This window comes from Choloepus didactylus, chromosome 10 (genome assembly GCF_015220235.1).
Source record: "Choloepus didactylus isolate mChoDid1 chromosome 10, mChoDid1.pri, whole genome shotgun sequence".
In the NCBI taxonomy this organism is placed as follows: Eukaryota; Metazoa; Chordata; class Mammalia; order Pilosa; family Megalonychidae; genus Choloepus; species Choloepus didactylus.
Window position 1 is genome coordinate 131721462 of NC_051316.1, and position 19826 is coordinate 131741287.

At 47.7% G+C, this 19826-nt stretch overlaps 3 protein-coding genes across 13 annotated transcripts in view; 1 reads left to right on the forward strand and 2 right to left on the reverse strand.

Moving 5' to 3' along the window:
* The window catches only part of PNPLA7 (patatin like phospholipase domain containing 7), a 116214-nt gene extending 103186 nt beyond the window's left edge, over positions 1 to 13028 (reverse strand). For 5 of the 11 annotated variants that reach the window (XR_005210668.1, XM_037797680.1, XM_037797681.1 and 2 more), the window contains exons 1-8: positions 12585 to 13028; positions 12195 to 12226; positions 10664 to 10738; positions 9821 to 9903; positions 7945 to 8036; positions 7532 to 7672; positions 6659 to 6818; positions 5168 to 5248 (exon numbers count right to left, since the gene is read on the reverse strand). Coding sequence is in view for 10 of the 11 variants with exons in the window: in XM_037797680.1 (XP_037653608.1) it covers positions 5168 to 5248; positions 6659 to 6818; positions 7532 to 7672; positions 7945 to 8036; positions 9821 to 9903; positions 10664 to 10738; positions 12195 to 12226; positions 12585 to 12934 (1014 nt within the window). In the remaining variant the exon portion in view is untranslated. The other 6 variants (XM_037797683.1, XM_037797689.1, XM_037797685.1 and 3 more) reach the window with 6 other exon arrangements.
* MRPL41 (mitochondrial ribosomal protein L41) lies at positions 12982 to 13745 on the forward strand. Its single transcript, XM_037797693.1, has 2 exons — positions 12982 to 13124; positions 13218 to 13745. The coding sequence occupies exon 2, from the start codon at positions 13227 to 13229 to the stop codon at positions 13632 to 13634; it is 408 nt and encodes a 135-aa protein (XP_037653621.1). The 5' UTR covers positions 12982 to 13124; positions 13218 to 13226; the 3' UTR covers positions 13635 to 13745.
* A 1182-nt stretch (positions 13746 to 14927) lies between these two features.
* The window catches only part of DPH7 (diphthamide biosynthesis 7), a 28659-nt gene continuing 23760 nt past the window's right edge, over positions 14928 to 19826 (reverse strand). The window contains exon 7 of the mRNA XM_037797967.1: positions 14928 to 16193. Within this exon, the coding sequence (XP_037653895.1) occupies positions 15730 to 16193 (464 nt within the window). The 3' untranslated portion in view covers positions 14928 to 15729. The remainder of the gene's footprint in view (positions 16194 to 19826) is intronic.

The following is a 19826-nucleotide window of genomic DNA, read 5'->3' on the forward strand; positions in this document are numbered from 1 at the left end:
ATAAACAGAAGCTGAGAGAGTTAATAAGAGACCAGCCCTACGAGAACTACTAAAGGGAGTTCTGCCAGCTGAAAAGAAATGACAGGAGAGAGAGGTCTCGAGGAGGGTATAGAATTCAAGAGCATTAGTAAAGGTAACTTAAAGGATTTTAAAAAGAGAGAGAGAGTAAAAGTAGATATAAGAAATACAAGTCAAAGGATATGATGGCTGAATTAAGAACTGCCTTTACAGTAATAACTTTGAATGTGAATGGATTCAACACCCCAATCAAAAGAAACAGATTGGCAGAATGGATTAAAAATTATGATCCATCTATATGCTATTTACAAAAGACTCATCTTAGACCCAAAGATAGAAATAGGATGAAAGTGAACAGACGGAAAAAGATATTCCAAGAAATTAGTAACCAAAAGAAAGTGAGGGGCAGTTATGCTAATATCAGACAAAATAGACTTCAAACACTGGCAAAACTGAAGGGAGTAACAGGCAACTCTCACCTAATGGGGGAGACTTCAACACATCACTCTCCTCAACAGACAGAATATCTAAACAGAGGATCAATAAAGAAACAGAGAACCTAAATAATATGATGAATGAATAAGACCCAACAGACATATACAGAACATTTCACCTGAAGATACACTTTCTCCTCAAGTGCCCATGGAACATTCTCCAGGACAGACCATATGCTAGGCACAAAACAGGTCTTAATAAATTTAAAGAGACTGAAATTATACAAAGTACTTTCTCTGATTATAATGGAATGAAGCTGGAATTTAATAAGAAATGGAGAACTGGAAAATATACAAATATATCGAGGTTAAACAACACGCTCTTAAACAATGGGTAGGCCAAAGAAGAAATTGCAAGGGAAATCAGTAAATATCTCAAGAGGAATGAAAACAAGAACACAATGTATCAAAACTTATGGGAGGCAGCCAAGGCAGGGCTGAGAGGGAAATTTATAGCCCTAAACACCTACATTAAAAAAGAGGAAGGAGCTAAAATTAACGACCTAACCAAACAACTAGAGAAACAGGCAAGAACAGCAAACTAATCCCAAAGAAAGCAGAAGGAAAAAATATCAAAGATTAGAACAGAAATAAGTGAAGTGGAGAAAAAAAAAGTAAAGAGAACCAATAAAAACAAAAGTTTTTTTAGGTCAATAAAATCAACAAACCCTTAGCTAGACTGACAAAGAGGAAAAGAAGAGAAGCTGCAAATAAATAAAATCAGAAATGAGAGGGAGCATTACCACAGACCCAAAAGAAATTTAAAAGATCATAAAAGGCTATGAATAACTATGTGCCAACAAACTAGACAATTTAAATGAAATGGTCAACTTCCTAGAAACACATGAACAACCTACACTGACTTAAGAAGAAATAGAAGACGTCAACAAACCAAACACAAGAAATGGGGTCATTCACCAAAAACCTTCCAATGAAGAAAAGCCAGGACCAAATGGCTTCACAGGCAAATTTTACCAGACATTCCAAGAAGAGTTAATACCATTCCTGCTAAAACTCTTCCAAAAAATTGAAGAAGAGGGAACACTACCTAAGTCATCCTATGACATCAACATCACCCTAATACCAAAGCCAGATAAGGATACTACAAGAAAAGGAAACTTCAGACCAATCTCAATAATGAATAGAGATGCAAAAATTCTCAACAAAATACTTGAAAACAGAATCCAACGGCACATTAAAAGAATTAAACACCATGACCAAGCGGGTTTTATTCCAGGCATGCAAGAGTAGTTCAACGCCAGAAAATCAATTCATCAACACCACGTGAACAAACTGAAAGGGAAAAACGGTATTATCATCTCTATTGTCTCAAAAAAGGCATTTGACAAAATTCAGCATCCTTTCTTGATAAAAACACTTTGAAAGGTAGGAATAGAAGGAAACTTCCTCAACATGATAAAGGGCATGTATGAAAAACCCACAGCTAACATCATACTCAATGATGAGAGACTGAAAGCCTTCCCTCTAAGATTGGAAACAAGATAAGGGTGCCCACTGTCATCACAATTATTCAACATCATGCCAGAAGTTTTAGTTAGAGCAATAAGGCAAGGCATCCAAATCAGAAAGGAAGAAGTTAAAAAAAACTTTCACTGTTTGCAGAAGACATGATCCTATATTTAGAAAGTCCCAAAAAATCTACAACAAAACTACTAGAGCTAACAAATTAGTTCAGCAAAGTGGTGGGATATGAGAGAGAGGGAAAAATAAAAATAAAATATGACATATAAAATCCAAAAGGCAAAATGGTAGACAGAAGACATTACATTGAGTGAAATTAGTCAGAAATAAAATGACAGATACTATAAGGTCTCTCTAATATGGACTAACATTGATGAGCAAAACTGGAGAGTTGAGAACACAAGTTATCAGGAGATAGAAAGATCGGGTATTTGCTGCTGAAGGAGTACAGAAGGTTCAACAGAACTGATTGTATAGATCCAGAAATGGATAGCACATTACTGTGATAGTAGCATAATACTGCAAGTACACTGAACAAAGATGACTATGAGTATGGTTGAAAGTGGAAGGCAAAGGGCATGTATGACACCAGATGGAAAGACAGCAGATAAACACTTGGATTGTATAACTTAGCGAAACCTAGAGCGGACAATGACGGTGATTAAATGTACAAATATAATGTTTCTAAATGAGGGAGAACAAATGAATGTCAGCATTGCAAGGTCTTGAAAACTGGACGGTATAGGGGAAAAAATACAATCAGTGCAAACTAGAGTCTATAGTTAACGGTAACATTGTAAGATGCTTCCATTAATTGTAACAAAGGTAATATGCCGCAACCAAATGTCTGTAAGAGGGGGATATAAGGGAGTGATATGGGATTCTTGGTGGTGGTAATGTTATCTGACCTTTCCATTGCATTTTATTTTTATTTTTCTTCTATCTTTTATATTTTTCTTTTTCTTTTTTTTCCTCCTTTTCCTCTCTTTGTGGAAGAAATGGAAATGTCCTCATATAGATTGTGGTGATGAATGCATAATTATGCGACAATACGGGGCATCATTGATTGTTTACTTACAATAGATTGTATGGTATGTGAATAAAACCGTTTAAAAAAACAAAAAAACTTTAAAACCAACCCAAGTTAGAGTGTGTGTAAAAATAGGTGGCAGCTTGCTATGGTCTCTTTGAAATGTTCTTTTATTGTATGTTTGTTTTCTTTTTAACTTTTTTTTTCATACAGTTGATTTGAAAAAAGAAGGGAAAGTTAAAAAAAAAAAAAAAAAGAAAAAAGACAAACAAGGAAAAAAAAAAATAAAAGATGTAGTGCCCCCTTGAGGAGCCTGTGGAGAATGCAGGGGTATTCGCCTACCCCACCTCCATGGTTGCTAACATGACCACAGACATAGGGGACTGGTGGTTTGATGGGTTGAGCCCTCTACCATAAGTTTTACCCTTGGGAAGACGGTTGCTGCAAAGGAGAGGCTAGGCCTCCCTGTATTTGTGCCTAAGAGTCTCCTGAATGCCTCTTTGTTGCTCAGATGTGGCCCTCTCTCTCTGGCTAAGCCAACTTGAAAGGTGAAATCACTGCCCTCCCCCCTACGTGGGATCAGACACCCAGGGAAGTGAATCTCCCTGGCAACGTGGAATATGACTCCCGGGGAGGAATGTAGACCCGGCATCGTGGGATGGAGAACATCTTCTTGACCAAAAGGGGGATGTGAAAGGAAATGAAATAAGCTTCAGTGGCAGAGAGATTCCAAAACGAGCCGAGAGATCACTCTGGTGGGCACTCTTACGCACACTTTAGACAACCCTTTTTAGGTTCTAAAGAATTGGGGTAGCTGGTGGCGGATACCTGAAACTATTAAACTACAACCCAGAACCCATGAATCTCGAAGACAGTTGTATAAAAATGTAGCTTATGAGGGGTGACAGTGGGATTGGGAATGCCATAAGGACCAAACTCCACTTTGTCTAGTTTATGGATGGATGTGTAGAAAAGTAGGGGAAGCAAACAAACAGACAAAGGTACCTAGTGTTCTTTTTTACTTCAATTGCTCTTTTTCACTCTAATTATTATTCTTGTTATTTTTGTGTGTGTGCTAATGAAGGTGTCAGGGATTGATTTAGGTGATGAATGTACAACTATGTAATGGTACTGTAAACAATCGAAAGTACAATTTGTTTTGTATGACTGCGTGGTATGTGAATATATCTCAATAAAATGATGATTAAAAAAAAAAAAAAAAAAGTATACAAGGAGTTCTTATGACCCCACAGGGGCTGAGAACTGGGGCATGTCATCCGAGACAATGCAACAGGGGCAATACTAAAAAAAAAAAAAAAAAATAGGTGGCAGTTCAGGTTTATTTCCAAGAATTTTTCTGTGCTATTGTAACTGTCGTGCTTAAAGCCATTGGCTCTGGTTTTTGAAGGGCTTTTAAGAATTACATGCATGTCTGTATCAGACCATTTGTAACTCACCTGCTCTGGGTTTGTTCGAGAGTGAACACGCTGCGAGCTACCAAAGAAACTCAGTCCCCACGACCTCTTTCCCAGCCCCAAATCTGCTTTACAAGATACTCTGGACTCATCCTGCTTTCTCATTCCTGCTCAGATTTCTTATTAAAACGGAAAGCATAGGGGAGCAGAAAATAAAACAGGCAATCCAGCTGTGGGCTCCACGAACGCGGACCAGGGGCTGTGCGCGCAGCGAGGGGCTCCAGCTCGGCAGCTCCCAGCGCAGCTGCTTATGCAGAGACTGAGGCCCGGAGACCACCCCGGAGATTCTGGTGTCATTGGCCTGGGGCTGGCCGGGGCCCAGGGAATGTAAAAGGCTCCCCAGGGGCTTCCAATGGGTGGTCAGAGCTGAGGGCCTCTGCTCTGCAGACGCAGTAGTGGATGCCTGAGATAGACCTGGGGTCAGAGACGGCCGTGAACTAGCCTGTGCCCTGTGGGAGCTTCATGCTAGATGTTCTGAAAGGCCTGTGCTGAACAGGCAGCTTCAGAGGCGGTTTGGAACAGGATAGCCTGCGTTATCGAGTCCCACAATGCGTATTTATTAAGTGCCATTAAAAGGGAGGTGAACACTAATTGGCTATTCTTGTAGGCATCAGGGAGGGAGAGAACTAAACACACTCAGAACCAAGTCTGTCTCACGGGGCACTCACCGTGATGACGTCCAAGATGCTGAGGAGGCTGTGCACGCTATCCCCGGCCAGGACCTCCTTGACCACCACTTCAGTTCCGTCCTGCGGAAAGCAGAATGAGAGCGCACGTGGCCACAGGAAGGCCTCCACCCCCCGGACAGGCTCGGGCCCCAAAAGCCTCAGGTGGGAGACGGCCCGCCCTGGCCGGATTGAGGCTTTGATGCGCTCAGAAGTGGAGGTAGAGTAACAGGAGGAAAACAACCAACCCGATGCAGCATTTCAACCCCATGAACTGTCTTTGTTGGATTGATTTAGATTAAATTTCAAAAGTCCTATGTCAGTTTGCTGGGCTACAAGGGCCCTGAGAATCAAATTTAGTTATCCATATAAATAACAGCATGTGGATATAACTTTCAACTAAACAAAAAGAGAAATAAAACCTGCAACTTTGGTGATAGAACACAGTAACTTTCTCTCAGCCCAACCCAAGAAAATCCTTTTTGAACTTGTCCATATTTGGCACTGGTCACCCTCTGTGGACCCCTGGTATCCAGCTCCAAAAGCCGGCGAGATTCTTGGTCCAGTCTTCAGGGGAGACCTCTGAGAACTTCAACAGGAGTCTCTGGTTTACCAGTTGGATGTCCACATCCCGCAAGAGCTAATAGCTCTGCCTTCCCTGGGCTGGAAAATGGCTGTTTCCTTTCTCATAATCCCATCAAGTCCAACCACAGACTAAACTGCAAATGAGAGAATTAAAAATTCTATCCAGGAAACACCTCTAGTCCAGGAGCGTGAAAGGACACGCAGTTACCCCCGTGGTCATCATCCATCCCCGGGACCCCAGTGTGGGTCTTCTGAGGCTGCAAGCCCTGAAGGTCGGGCAGAGCCCAGGCTGGGGAGGGGCTCGCCTTAAACAGGTAACTAGCAGTAGAAGGCCTGGCCCACACACCGCGACAAAAGCAGCAGCACAGCCCAGCCGGAAAGAAACACGGAGCTGAAAAGGCCCAAGTGAGGGTTACCTGGTAGTCACACCCAGCAACTGTGATTCATGGGATAAAATTTACAACAGGCAAGGAGCTTCCAAGTGAATTAATACTTTAATTATCTTCTTAGAATGAAAACTACTTATAACCAACAACCTGAGACTAGAGCAAGGCTTCAACAGCTCCCAGCAGATCGATATGATAAGGGGTACTGTGAGGACTCAGAGAAAGCATCAAAAAAGAAATTTAAAACACATCAGGTGAAAAATGCAGAAATAAAACCACATAAATACCACCAGTAAAACCCTTCAAACACCAGGTATTCCTGTGCTGCATAAGAGAAAAAATGCACAAGAATTAAAACAGCAGTTGTGTTGAGTGTTGTCACGAGGGTGTGCCTTTTCCTCAAAGACCCGTAATTTTAAATTTTGCACTAACTTTTCAACTGAAAACTGTCTAAAAGGTGAGGGTGACAGACCTGACTCAGCCCTGCACCCCAGCAGGCCTTCCCAAGGAGACATGCACTTACGGCGTCCTGGATGCAGACTTCCAGCCGCCCATCCTGCACCACGTAGATGCTGTTGTCTAGTTCCCCCGGCTGGAAGATGTACTCCCCTTCATGCAGCTGCACAAAAACCATGTGTTTGCAAAGTTCCAGGAACAGCGGCTTTTCAAAATGGCCCAGGACCCTAAAAGAACAGAGAGCACCCATGGGACATCCCTCCAGGTGAGGCAGGGAGGATGGAGGGACAGCCTTTAAACAGAGGCTTTAGGGGATACAGGTCTGCGGCCAACACGGAGCCGCACGGAGGAGAGCAGCCAGCTTTCCTGGTGCGGCAGACCCACAGTGCTGACAAGCAGCAACAGATGAACTAAGTCTAAGCTGCTGTCGGCCTGGTTTCCCATCAGCTCAGAGTACTGAGCTGTGACTGTGAATCTGAAACACACAAGCAAAACAACAGACGGCAGAAAATCACTCTCCGGGGCAAAGAACAGGGATAGCAAAAGGAGCAGAACACAGGTCAGGGGAGAGATGGAGGGAGCACCTGGCCCTGCCTCGGGGAGCTCTCAGCTCTGGGTTGCCTGATCCACCAAACACTTCTCACGTGTGCTCCGAATCTATTACCAAAGATTACAACACCGGAAAAAAGACAAGAAAACAGGGAACTGGGGCTAAGAAGAGCACGTTAAAGGTGCTGCCATCCTCCGTCACCCCCAGAAGCACCTCGGGACACCTGCCACCCACCCTAACCACCTGGCGGGTGAAGACAGCAGGGGACGGACACTGCAGTCAGCTTTGCCCACCACGCCACGCTCGGAGAGCTGCCTCGGGAGCAGACACTGCACACCCCTCGCCAAGGCCAACCAGACTGCAAGCCGTCCTGGTCCCCTCCTGTCCTACCGCACGTTCTTCAGCATATACAGGACCTCCGAGGGCAGGTGTGAATTCTTAACATCGAACTCAGTCAGGTCGGCTTCCAGCAGGGAGGGCGGGGGCTCCTTGGGCTGCAGGGTGGGGGACTCCTTCTTGAAGCGCAGAATCCTACAAGGCAGAGGCATGGTCCCCTAAGGAAAAGCCCAAAGGGTTCAACAGAAGCCACCTCAGAATTGAGACTAGGCAGCTTATCCCAGCTCTCCCTGGGCCCCACCCCCACACAGCCCCTCCTCAGGCATGGCCCCTCCCACCGCCTTGGCCTCTCTCCAGACACAGTCCAAGGTGGGACCGGGTGGGTGGCAGCAACCTCGGGACGCACTGAGCAGAGCACAACAGGGAGGGCGGCTGGGCTTGATATGGGTCTGGGAGCCCTCCAGTACCTTTTGGCCAAAGACAGGACTTTGGTCCTCTTCCTTGCCCGCTGCCGGGGTGCGGCCGTGCCCCCAACCAGTGTGTTGGGGAGGGTGGTCACCTACAGAGCGGGAGGGAGACCCCATGTGTCCTGACCCTGGAGGAGAGTCCCCCACATCCCTGCGGCTCTCCCTGGACCACAGCCTGAGCCCCTGAGGCACCAGGGGACACTGCCCACGGCCCTACGCAACTACAGCCATTTCCTCGCTGTTGCCTAACAGCCAAACCTTTCAAAGCTCTCCTTCCCTCCCCCCCTTCTTGGAAGGCAGGAGCTCCCACCTGGAAACCCCTTGTGCGTCTGCACACAGTGACCACCCCCAACCTCGCCCCTGAAGGCACCTTTCTCCCCGCATCACCAGGTCGGCATCAGAACACGCTTCACCACCTTCTCCAGAGTCACTGCCTCGCCAGCCCAGAACAGCAGGGGCAGGAGAGCGGCGGGCCCGGCGCCCTGGCTGGGCCAAATGCTGCCTCTGCATGCAGCCCCTCACCCCTGGCCCGGGGAGGCCTGCCGCCCTCCAGGTCTGGGAGTCCCCGCTTGTCTCTGCAGTCCTTACTGGGCTCCTGACCAAGGGCGCCCACAGCAGACCTCAGCCCAGGAGGGCATGCCAGGGCCGCACCCAGGACCGCAGGGCCCCTGTGCCCACCATGCACCCCAGCTCCCAGCCCGGGCCAGAAGGCCTCAGGCCCGCACACTTGACCCTCGTGGTGGCTTCTCTGACAGTACTCAGCACTGACTCATGGAAGGAGTTCGCGTACCTTCTTTTCGAATTTTGCAAATTATTCACAAAGGTGGAGAATTAATTTTATAACCAGAGAAAAATAGCAAATAAAGGCTATTTTAACATGCATGGGTACAAGTGGTTTCTGTAGAACGTCTGAATGATTCCAGTGCTTCCTGGGAAGACAAAGGAAGGTCTCCCTTCCAGGTCACAGCCCAGGACAGCGCTTGTTAAAATGCAGACCCTGGCGCCCCGACTGGGAACTGAAGGAGACCCTTTTGAGGTAGGGCCTGGGGACCTGCTGGTCTCTTTACAGGCCCTGCAATGGGAGAACCGCTGCTCCCGCCACGTGCTGCCACAGCATGACAGGCACGTACACTATCAGGGAACGCAGCCCCTCACCACAGACCCCAACTCCTTCACCAGCCCAGGCCCCAAGACCGGCAGAGACCACCAGTCTTAGCAGCTGCCAAAACCAGGATGCCCCAAGGACAAGGGGTGCCTTGCGCCCACACGTCTCCATCTCTGGGGATGTTTCTAGGAAAGAGCTCTGAGCCCCCTTTTCTCGGTAAGACAAACTGCTCGGAACAGGGAGTCCCTCTACTTTGGACAGCTGCAGGGAGGCCTCATCTTCCATGCTGGGCAAGGCATTCTCAAGGGTTCCGGGCCACTGGCCCACTGCCCCTCGCAACCAGGCCTCAGCCTCAGCAGCTGCCCCCAGTCCTCCATCAAGAGACATTTCCTGAGCGTCTGCTCCCGGCCGGGCACACGCCCTCAAGGAGCTTCAGACTGTCTGCTCCCAAGCTGGTGGACGGACCTGCAGAGGGGGTCAACGACCTCGGGGTGTGGTCAGTGTGGCTGAGGCCTCACCAAGGGCTCCACCCCCACAGGCAGCCTGGGTCTCACTTCCCGGCCCCGAGGTGTTGGGTAAGACAGGGAAGTAGATTCCATTCAGTATGAATTCCTGTGTCCCCCAAACCTGGAGCCAAGCAGGCAGGGCTGTGGCCACCAGCCCCAGTGCTGCCTGGGCCCCCCGTGGCATGGCGGGGACCAGAAAACGGCACACACCATGTTCTCCTCTGCAACAAGAGCTGCCACGGGGAGACCCAGCACACCCCGTTACCTTCCTCATGATCTTCCGGCCGTAAAACATCACTTTGTCTCTCTTGCGAAACCTGTACTGAGGAGCGGCAGGCTGCAGCTGTCCTGCAGGAGGAGCAGAGGGCGGGCCTGGGCTGGGCTGGGCCCTGAGAGCGGGAAGGTCTGCGGAGCCAGCACCAGGCAGGTGCGAGGCCCAGAACCCAGTGGAGTCACCATAAAGGACTGAGCAGCAGCTGCAGCCCTGGGTGGGCCCCTGGGAATGTGGGTGCTGGAAGGTCAACGCATCCGTGTCCCTGGCTGACACTTAGCCCGTCAGAAAGGGCACAGCCCTGTCTGGTCCCTGTGGGGCCTTCCTGTTGGCTGCAAAGGTGGGCTGCCTGACAGACTCATTTCAGGTGAAGCAGGGGGTCTTCCTGCCCTTCCCGCTGCAGGTGAGCTCTGGAAGGGCAGGACAACACCCTGAGCAGATGCGCTCAGCCTCGGTCTACAGACCACTGGCTTCCCACAAAAGCCATAGGTTTAAGGGCTACTTCCAAGGGCCCAAAAACACTGCACAACCCCCAAGCTCCCCCACCCCTCCCCCCAGAGCTGGGGTCCAACCAAGATACTCACGGGATTGTTTAACCCTCCTGTACACAAAGAAGGCAGTAATGCCAATGAAAACCAGGGCCAGGAGGGCTCCCACCACAATCCCCAACAGCTGGCAGGGGCCGGAGACAGAGCGCACCATCAGCAAGGTACCCCACAGAGCCCCTGTCCCCCCCGGTCACAGAGTGAAGGCACAAGCCAGCGGGGAACAAGGGGAGGCCACCGGATCCCACCCGGCAGGACTCATCATCCCCAGGGGGGCGTGTAAGTTGGTTACCATGGTGGACTGTGGGTGCTCCTCCATCAACTGCAGCCCCCACGAGCGCAGGGTGGCACCCAGGCAGAAGCCAGCCTAGGGCAGAGAACACGCAGTCAGGGAGAGCCGAGGCCAGGGAAACAAGCAGGGAGAGATGCAGTCAGAGATTTCCAGAAAGAAGTGACGCTGCCCAGGACACAGCCAGGCAGGGCCGGTGGCTGCACCATCACCGAGAACAAATGCTCTGAGCAGCGCTCACACATCCGAGTCCTGCACCTTCCCCCTCCTCAGGCGCCAGGCCAGAGGAGAAAGCCCTGTTGCACCACAGGGGATGCCAAGGCCATGGCTCAGTGCTCTCTGAACACCAACACCAGCCACGGCAGGAGGGCTCAGAAACCCCCACGGGGCCAGCTGGACTTTGAGGACGTGCTGAACAAAGAAGAAACTGGAAGCAGGGACGGGCTCCGTGTGCCTGCCATCCTGCTGTCTCTAGGGAAAGCGTCGCAGGGGGTGCCAGAAATCCAAGGTCTGTGGGCAGGAGGGAGGGAGGAAGGGAAGGGAGAGGAGTGACGTGGGACAGTGGTGGGCAGACGGCTGGTGAGTTCCGCAGAGAAGATGCAGACGAGCAAGGGACTTCAGCTCAACCACCGCCACCGCCACTCTCTGTGCTTTCGTGTGACACAAACCCTCCTCCCAAGTGGCCAGATGGGAGAACAAGACGGGAGCAAGGGCAGTGGCTATGTGTCGGTCCTTTCACGTCTCCACAACAGTGCCAAGGACTAAAGCAACCTGTCCCAGCGCTGCAGAGAGCCAGGACTCAGACACTGCAACCCAGGCCAGAAAACCCAAGGAAAGCTGAAGGGCACCCCAAAAAGCACCCAACAGGAAAAGTCTGCACCAGGCAGAATAAGTAAGTGGTCCGGAAAAGTCAACCCTCTGAACCAACAAGGAGGCAAACCTAAGCAGGGAGGCTTCGTGCCTTGGGAGGAGGCCCTTCCCCTGTCCCAAGCACAGCTCCACCTTCTGCTCACCCTCGGAACGTGGCGGCTGGGGCTGCCGAAGGGCACCTGTGATGATCCTTTGCGTGACTGAGTGAGTCCCTCAGAGCTCAACAGACCCACTTCTAGGACAATTGGATCATCTGAGAAAGCGGCCATGGCCCACTGCTGAGCAGCCCAGCCTCTGCTGGCTTTCCACCATTGCTTTAATTGGGCTAGTATTTTGACTCAGGAATCGAAGGTTCTGTGATGTGGCTACATTTGTCTAACCGAGAAAAAGATCCTAAGCAAAAGGAGCAGGCAAAGCCGTAAAGGGAAACTGGAAATAACAACTGTGGCCTTGGAAGCAGGAAGGCAGGCCCTCAACCAAGTCCGGGCCACGTCCGGCTGCTGAGGAAGAAGTGGCACCGGCGGCTCTGACGAGGCGCCCGGGAAGGGCCGGGACCGCCCTGTCCCAGTCAGCGGGCCCGGGGCGCGGGATCCCCGCAGCAGGGGAGGAGACGCTCCCGGAACGCTAAGCACCCGCTCCTCACTGAGACCCCTGGGTTACATACCTCCGGGCAGGTGTCGGAGTCTTCCTCCATGGCTAAAACCAAAACAGATTCAGGGATGAAAAGGAGAGAACCCGGTTCAAACAAGGGCCGAATATTCTACTAACTCGTGTTTAAATCAGGAGAGCGAGCACTTCAACCCTATTGCCCGGTTCTTTCCAAGTCAAACGGTTTTTGCACTGAAAGGAAAATCCTGTTGGAAAGCTGCTCCGGGTGAAGGACTCGGCCTTTTCAGGGGCACCAGCCGCCTTCCGCGGAGCCACTCCCTGGGAAGCAGCCCCCGGCGCGGTCCCGGGGCCGCCCTCCCCCGCCCCGCTGGCCCAGCAGGGCCCCTGGGTTCCCGGACCCTAAGCCTGGGGGGCGGAAGGAGGGCTCCTCTGCGCCGGAGCCCACCTAGGGCAGGGCGCAGGCGGCGGCCCCGGCTGCCCGGCGGTGTCACGAGGGCTAACGCGCTCGGTGCGGAGACTCCGCCTCGACGCCGAGGGGCACAGGGAGGCTACAGCTGCGGACAGCGGCTGCCGGGGAGCGGGAGTCCCGCGCGGGCGGGCCGGGAGGACGCGGGGGCCGGTCCGCGGCGGGGGCGGTGCCAGGCGCGGCGCCGGTTGACGCCCGGGCGGGAAGGGCTGGGGCGGGGCCTTCCCTCGCGCACGCGCGCCGCCTGCACGGGACCGAGCTCCGAAGTGCTCGTCCGCCCGGCGCGCTTCCGCGCCACCCCCGGCCCTCGCAGGGCTGAAACTTCGCATTGGCTGCCGTGGCAGCCAATCGGGGCTGGCCTTGCTGCAAGGGTGGGGCGCTGCGGCTCCCGGCCGGAAGCGGACGGCCGAGACCGGAAGCGGCTCTCCGGCTCTCGGTCGCGGACCTGCGTCGGAGGCCGCGTGGGGCGCGCGCCGGCGCCGTTCGCTCGCACCAGGACCGCCTGCCCGCGCTCGCGTCGTAAGTGCACAGCTGCCCCTCCGGCAGCCCGGGGCTGCCTCTGCAGGGAGGCTCGGGCCCGGGCACCTCTGACGGCTTCCCCTCGCCCCACAGGCGCACAGCATGGGTCTCCTGACCGCAGTGACCCGAGGCCTGGTCCGCGGCGCCGATCGCATGAGCAAGTGGACCAGCAAGCGAGGGCCGCGCTCCTTCTACAAGAGCCGGGGCGCCAAGGGCACGGGCGTGCGCGGCCCCGGTGGGAGGTTTGTAACGATAAAAGAGATGGTCCCGGAGTTTGTCGTCCCGGACCTGACCGGCTTCAGGCTCAAGCCCTACGTAAGCTACCGTGCTCCCGCGGGCGCGGAGACGCCCCTAACGGCCAAGCAGCTCTTTCTGGAAGCAGTCGCGCCCGCCATTGAAAAAGACGTTAAAGAAGGGAGTTTTGATCCTGAGAACCTGGAAAAGTATGGGTTTGAGCCTACACAGGAAGGCAAGCTCTTCCAGCTGTATCCCAAGAATTTCCCACGATAGGAAGCAGAGAAGCCTCTAAGTCGTGAGCTGAGACTACCGAAGCCTTTCCGCGGATCGTGGGGCGGGGTGGGGTTCCCGCTTTCCATTTGTATTAAAGACCTTTGCTACTCAGTGCAGTGTTCGTTTTCGGCACCAGGTCACGGTGAGATGACATATGCACCACAGCATACTTTAAGTTGGGTTTGCTCATTGGCTGTGTAACTCCTGGGAAGAAAACAGCTTCCCAACCAAAAGGTTTTGGGAAGTAAGCTAAAAGCAAGAACACATCACTTACTTTACAGGCAGATTAAGCCAGACGACAATACTGGTTGATTTATCCCCAAAATTCTTCACCCCAAGCAAAAACCAATAAATGTATAGTTTATGGGTTCCAAAGCAACTATATTTTTTAGGTAGGTGGAAGTAACCGTCCCTCTTTGGGCAGACCTAAGGAAGATGAAGTCATGAGAAGTTAATGCCAAAATCAGGCTTCCCCTTGTAATCCAGCCTCTGTCCTCAGTCACATTTGTCTCAGATCACCTGTTCCAACCAGTATTAATTGATCCTTAAATATTCTTAAAAACTCTACAGGAAGGTCCAGCATTTTTCTATTGAAGTAACTGGGCCATTATCTGGCTATTGATCTTTTTTATTATATACACTAATTTCTATTACAACACAATCTGACCTATATTGACATGTTGCTTTGTATAACAGAAAATAAAAGCAAAGGACAGAAGTGTAAATTTTCTGCCTTTGGACACCTATGTATCCTATTAGTAGGTGTAGAAGGATTTGAAAAATTCAACAGTGGCCTATATGTCAATCTCAGAGTTCCTTCCAGAGAAGACATACCAAATATATTCAGTTAAAGCAAGGAATCAGACATGTCACACACCTAATTAAGTTCCAGAAGTCCTGATGATCCAGAATTTGTAATCTACTCAGTTTAATAAGGCTATAAGGAATGGATTAATTCACCATATTGATTTCATATATTTCAAGTTTATGGCATCCTAAAGCAATTCAGAATATGTTTACACTTATTTTGCTTATCTGCATAGGAGTTTACTGCAAGCACCTCTGGTGACCATGATAAAGGTGATCCTTTAAAATGACTTCTGATGTTCCTGAAGATCGGGGAAGTGATTAAACCAGAGGAAGGGGTAGCAACAGACAAGATGGCATTTAATAAAGGATTATGAATACTGAATATATGATTTTCTTCGTTGCCTAGGGTATTAGAATAGCTAGAGGAAAGAATTAAAATGGTAGAACTGTAACAGAGCATCCTTTTAACATTTTTTGTACAGCTACGTGTTAAATTGTAATTTGGAAGTTACCACCCTTTTCTATTTATGTTATATTTCACAATAGGGAGATAACTGAAACTATGGTACTGTAATTCATAACATTTTTGGGAATTTCCTATATAACTACTCATTAAATCATACTATGGAAGATACTACCGTTTTGCATATGTTATATTTCATGTTAAGGAAATAACAAACTGGAACTGTAACCCATAACATTCTTTGAAATTTGCTCCCTAATGGTTACATTGCACTTGGAAAGTTATCACTTCTATGTATATGTTATATTCTACAATTTAGAAATATGATTTAAAAAAAGACTTAACGATGTTAAAAGTAACTCCCCCCCCCCAAAAAAAAATTTCACTTAATACAAACAGTTGCCTAATACTTTTAAGAGCTGAAAGTCAAAATACACAAGAAAAACTACCAGCTTTGAGAACTAGGAACCAGGTCGCTTCCCGTGCACATTTAAGACAGCCCAAGTCAGAGCAGGACAAGGACTGACTTCCCAGGGCAAGGATTCCTTAGTGCCAGGCAGATTCAGACTGTCCGTTTTTAACAGCCCAGCAGGAAAATTCTGTTTAAGAAAAGCCAACAGTTTTTTGTGACTGTACACTATAGATTCCATAAAGATGCACAGAAATGTATACAGTAACCTACAGAGATTACATTCAGAATCTACATGAGATGCATGGTCTGAGAAACAAGAAAGCTCCCCAGGGCCATTCACTCAAGACAAGATAAAGCCATGTGAGTGTGTGTGGAAATGTGTCTTGATGACTTCAGACAGAGAATCTTCCTTAGCTCATTTCCCACTTCCAGAGTTGAAGAACATGATCATAAAATGAGCAAGTGGCTAAGACACTGTTTTCAAAGTTTGCTCCTTCCAGATGCAGGTCATGGTCACAGATCTTACTCCCTGTGACATAAGGTCTGCTGCTGCTCCTCTTTGTGTCTTCTGAGAGTAGCTGAAAAGAAGTTCCTGGCTTGCCTCCACTCGGAAGTCTGATTTGTGTGGTAAGGTCCTCTCCACCTTCAACTACCACAGGCTCAAGAGAGGCTGCTGGTAACTCGCCTGTGGTCTTCAAGTTATGGACCAAATCTGCTGTTCTGACTCCCATGTCACTGTGGGGAAAGGACACTAAAGAGGCTGGCTGATGGGCCTGTAGCTGAGGACGGAGGGAGAACCAGGACCAGTCGGCCCCGTATGCCAGTGAGTAGTGCCACACGCAGGATGAGACTATGCACGCCTCCTGCTTCTCTTCTGGAGTGAAAGACATGAGGACACAGAAAAATGCAACATTTACCCAAAAGTCATCTCTTTATCCAAGTGATAGCCCCTTTCTATCAAAACTCTCATGGGAGATTCAGCCAATAGCAGCCCCTCACCCATCAGCCCAAACTTACTGGGCAAGCGCTGTATGTTACAAAGAGAGGAGTCATCAAGAAGTGCATGAATAAGCAGGTAGAAAATAAATATTTGTCCTGTAGTGCAATGTGTGTGCTGCAGAGAGAGAAATCAGACAGCTACAAAACCACACATGAGAAATGCTTTGCCAAGTCAGAGGATTTAGCCAGAGCTTCTCAGAGGAGATATACATGAATTAGGATTCAAAATCAAAGGACGATGAGTGATGACACACAAAATAGTTGAGCAGGCAACTCCCAGGGTTGGGCCACCCACCAAAGCAAACCACTGAACTGTGAAGAGCAACCAGAGTCAACTGCTTTGGAGCTCCGGAAGGTGGTCAGACACTCATAGCAAGGAGAGTGTTGCTGAAGAGAGAGGCTGCTGATCGTTTGTAAGAGTGACAGGCAAAACCAGCTACCACCTCCCATGCTTCAGCCTGTCATGTCTGTGGGGACAGAGGCGTTCTGGAGTGGCCAGCTAATGCCAGGGCAGAGAGTGGGGACCCCTTGGACTCCAAAAGCCTGAAGTTGTGTGCTTTGGTTTGTCTGGCGGTTCCCTGAGGGACTTGTGCAGGTGCCTGCTTTGGTTTTGGTCCTCTCAGCTATGGTGGCTTCCCCTGGTGGCGCCAATGGGAAGATTTAAAGGAACACTGCCCTCGATTTTTATCTACTTCTTGGAGCCTGACATTAAGGAAATCCTTGTCAGATGACTGGCTCACCACAGGGAAAATGAAACAAAAATGTCAGAGGCCACATTCACAACAGGAATGAACCTTACATAAAAAATCGCTTGGAGAAATAACAGATGGCCACACTCCTCAGCAGGCAAAAAATCAGCAATCCCTAAGAAGTGGGATAATCAGATTTCCAGAGGTACCACATTATACTATCAGAATGTCCAATTATCCATAACAAACAATCAAACAAACAAACAAGCAAAGCATGCAAAGAAAGAGGAAAGGATGGGCCATTCAAAGAGAAAAACAATTTGACAGAAACCATCCCTGAGTGGGCCCAGACATTGGAAAAACTAGTCAAACACATTAAATCAACTGTGTAAAAATGTTCAATGAGAAAAGGAAACCATGGACTAAGAAGTAAAGGAATTAGGAAACAATGTAAGAACAAAATTAATATCAACACAAAAATAAAAACCATAAAGAACGAAACAAAAATTCTGGAGCTGAAAAATATAAATGAAATGAAAAATTCACTGGATGGGATCAACAACAGATTTGAACTATCCAGTCTTAGGAGCAGAATGAAGAAAAATGAACAGAGCCTGAGGGACCTCTGGGCACCAATAAAACATACCAACATACACAACACAGTCCCAGAAAAAAAGAGCAAAAGGAACAGAAAGAATATTTCAAGAAATAGCCCAAAATTTCAAATCTGATTGGAGATATGAATATAGACATCAAAGAAATGCAATGAACCAAGAGCAAGATAAACTTCAAAGAGATCCACAATGAGACACATTATAATCAAATTGTTGAAACCCAAAGACAAGAGAGAATTGTGAAAGCAGCAAGGGAGAAGCAACTCATCACATGTAAGGGATCCTATAGCTGCTATCTCATCAGAAACCACACAGGCCAGAAGACAGCTGGGTGACATATATGAAGTACTAAAAGAAAAAAACTGTTAACCAAGAATTCTATATCCAGCAAAATTATCTTTCAAGAATAAAGGAGAAATTAACACATTTACAGATAAACAAAGCTGAAGGAGTTCCTTACCAGTAGATCTGGTCTAGAAGAAATGCTTAAGGGAATTTTTCAGGTTGAAATGAAAGGACACTAATAGTAAGAACATAAGAAATTAAGAACACTGGTAAAGGTAACTGCACAGGTAAATATAAAAACAAGTATTGTAGTACTTTGGTTTTGTAACTGCTCTTCCTATGTGATTTAAAAGGCAAATGCATAAAACAATATTATAAATCTATATGGATGGACACACGTGTAAGATGCAATCTGTAACAACAATATAAAGAGGGAGGAACAGAGCTGGATAGGGCAAAGTGCTTGTATACCACTGAAACTAAGTTGGTATTATTCAAACTAGATTAATTTAAGTTTAAATGTTAATAGTAATCTCCAAGATAACCACCAAGAAAATAACTAAAAAATATTTAGAAAAGTAAAGAAGGCAATCAAAAAGGTACACTGTAGAAAATCAACTAAAAAAAAAAAGGCATTAATAGAGGAATAAAGAAGCAAAAATATACAAACACATCCAGAAAACAAATAGCTAGATATCTGAAGTAAATCTTTCCTATGGTGATTAATTTAAATGTGAACAGATTAAACGTCAATTAAAAGGCCCAGTACAGACAACAGAACAGATAAAATGATCCATCTATATCAGGTCTACGAGAGACTCACTTTAGATACAAAGACAACAAAAAATTGCAAGTAAAAGGATGGAAAAATGTACTCTATGAAAATAATAACAACAAGAGAACTGGTGTGGCTACTTTATCATAAGACGAGATAGACTTTAACTCAATATTACAAGGCACAAAGGACACTGTATTGATAAACGGTTTAATCCAACAAGAAGATACAGCAACGACAAACATATACGTCCCTACCAACAGTGCCCAGAATATATGAAGAAGAAATGGACATGAGCAAGGGGGAAACAGACTCCTACAACAACAGTTGGAGATTTCAACACATCAACATGAATGCTGGACAGAACCACGCAGATAACAGGAAAGATAAAGAGCACTTGAAGAACTATAAACCAATCGGCCCCAAGAGACACACAGACCAGCCCACCCACCCATCAGAAGCCATTCAAGTACACATGGAGCACCCACCAGCACAGACCATGTGCTAGGTCACAGAACTGAAATCAAGCAAATTCTCTTCCAATCAGCAACCAATGGGTCAAAGAAGAACTCACAAGGGAAACTGGAAAACACCTTGAGACAATGTAAACAAAAACACAGTATCAAAACTTATGGGATGCAGTGAAAGTAGTGCTCATAGGGAAACTTATAGCATTAAACACCTACATTAAAAAAAGAAAAAAGATCTTAAATTGATAACCTAACTCTACACCTTAAGGAACTAGGAAAAAAAAAAAGGCGGCAACTAAATCAAAAGCTAGCAGAGGGAAGAAAATAATAAATATAGAATAGAGATGAATGAAAAAGAAAACAGTGTAACAATAGAGAAAATCAACAAAACCAAAAGTTGATTCTTTGAAAAAAGCAACAAAATTAGCAAAACTTAAGCTAGGTTGACTAAGAAAAAAAGAGAAAGGACACAAATTACTAAAATCTGAAATGAAAGCATGGATCTTACTACCAATTTCACAGAAACTAAAAGGGATTATATGCAAATACTATGAACAATTGCAGGGCAAAAAATTAGATAACCTAGATTAAAATGGACAAATTCCTAAAACACACAAACTACTAAAGCTGACTAAAGAACCAGAAAATTTGAATGGACCTATAACAACCAAGGAG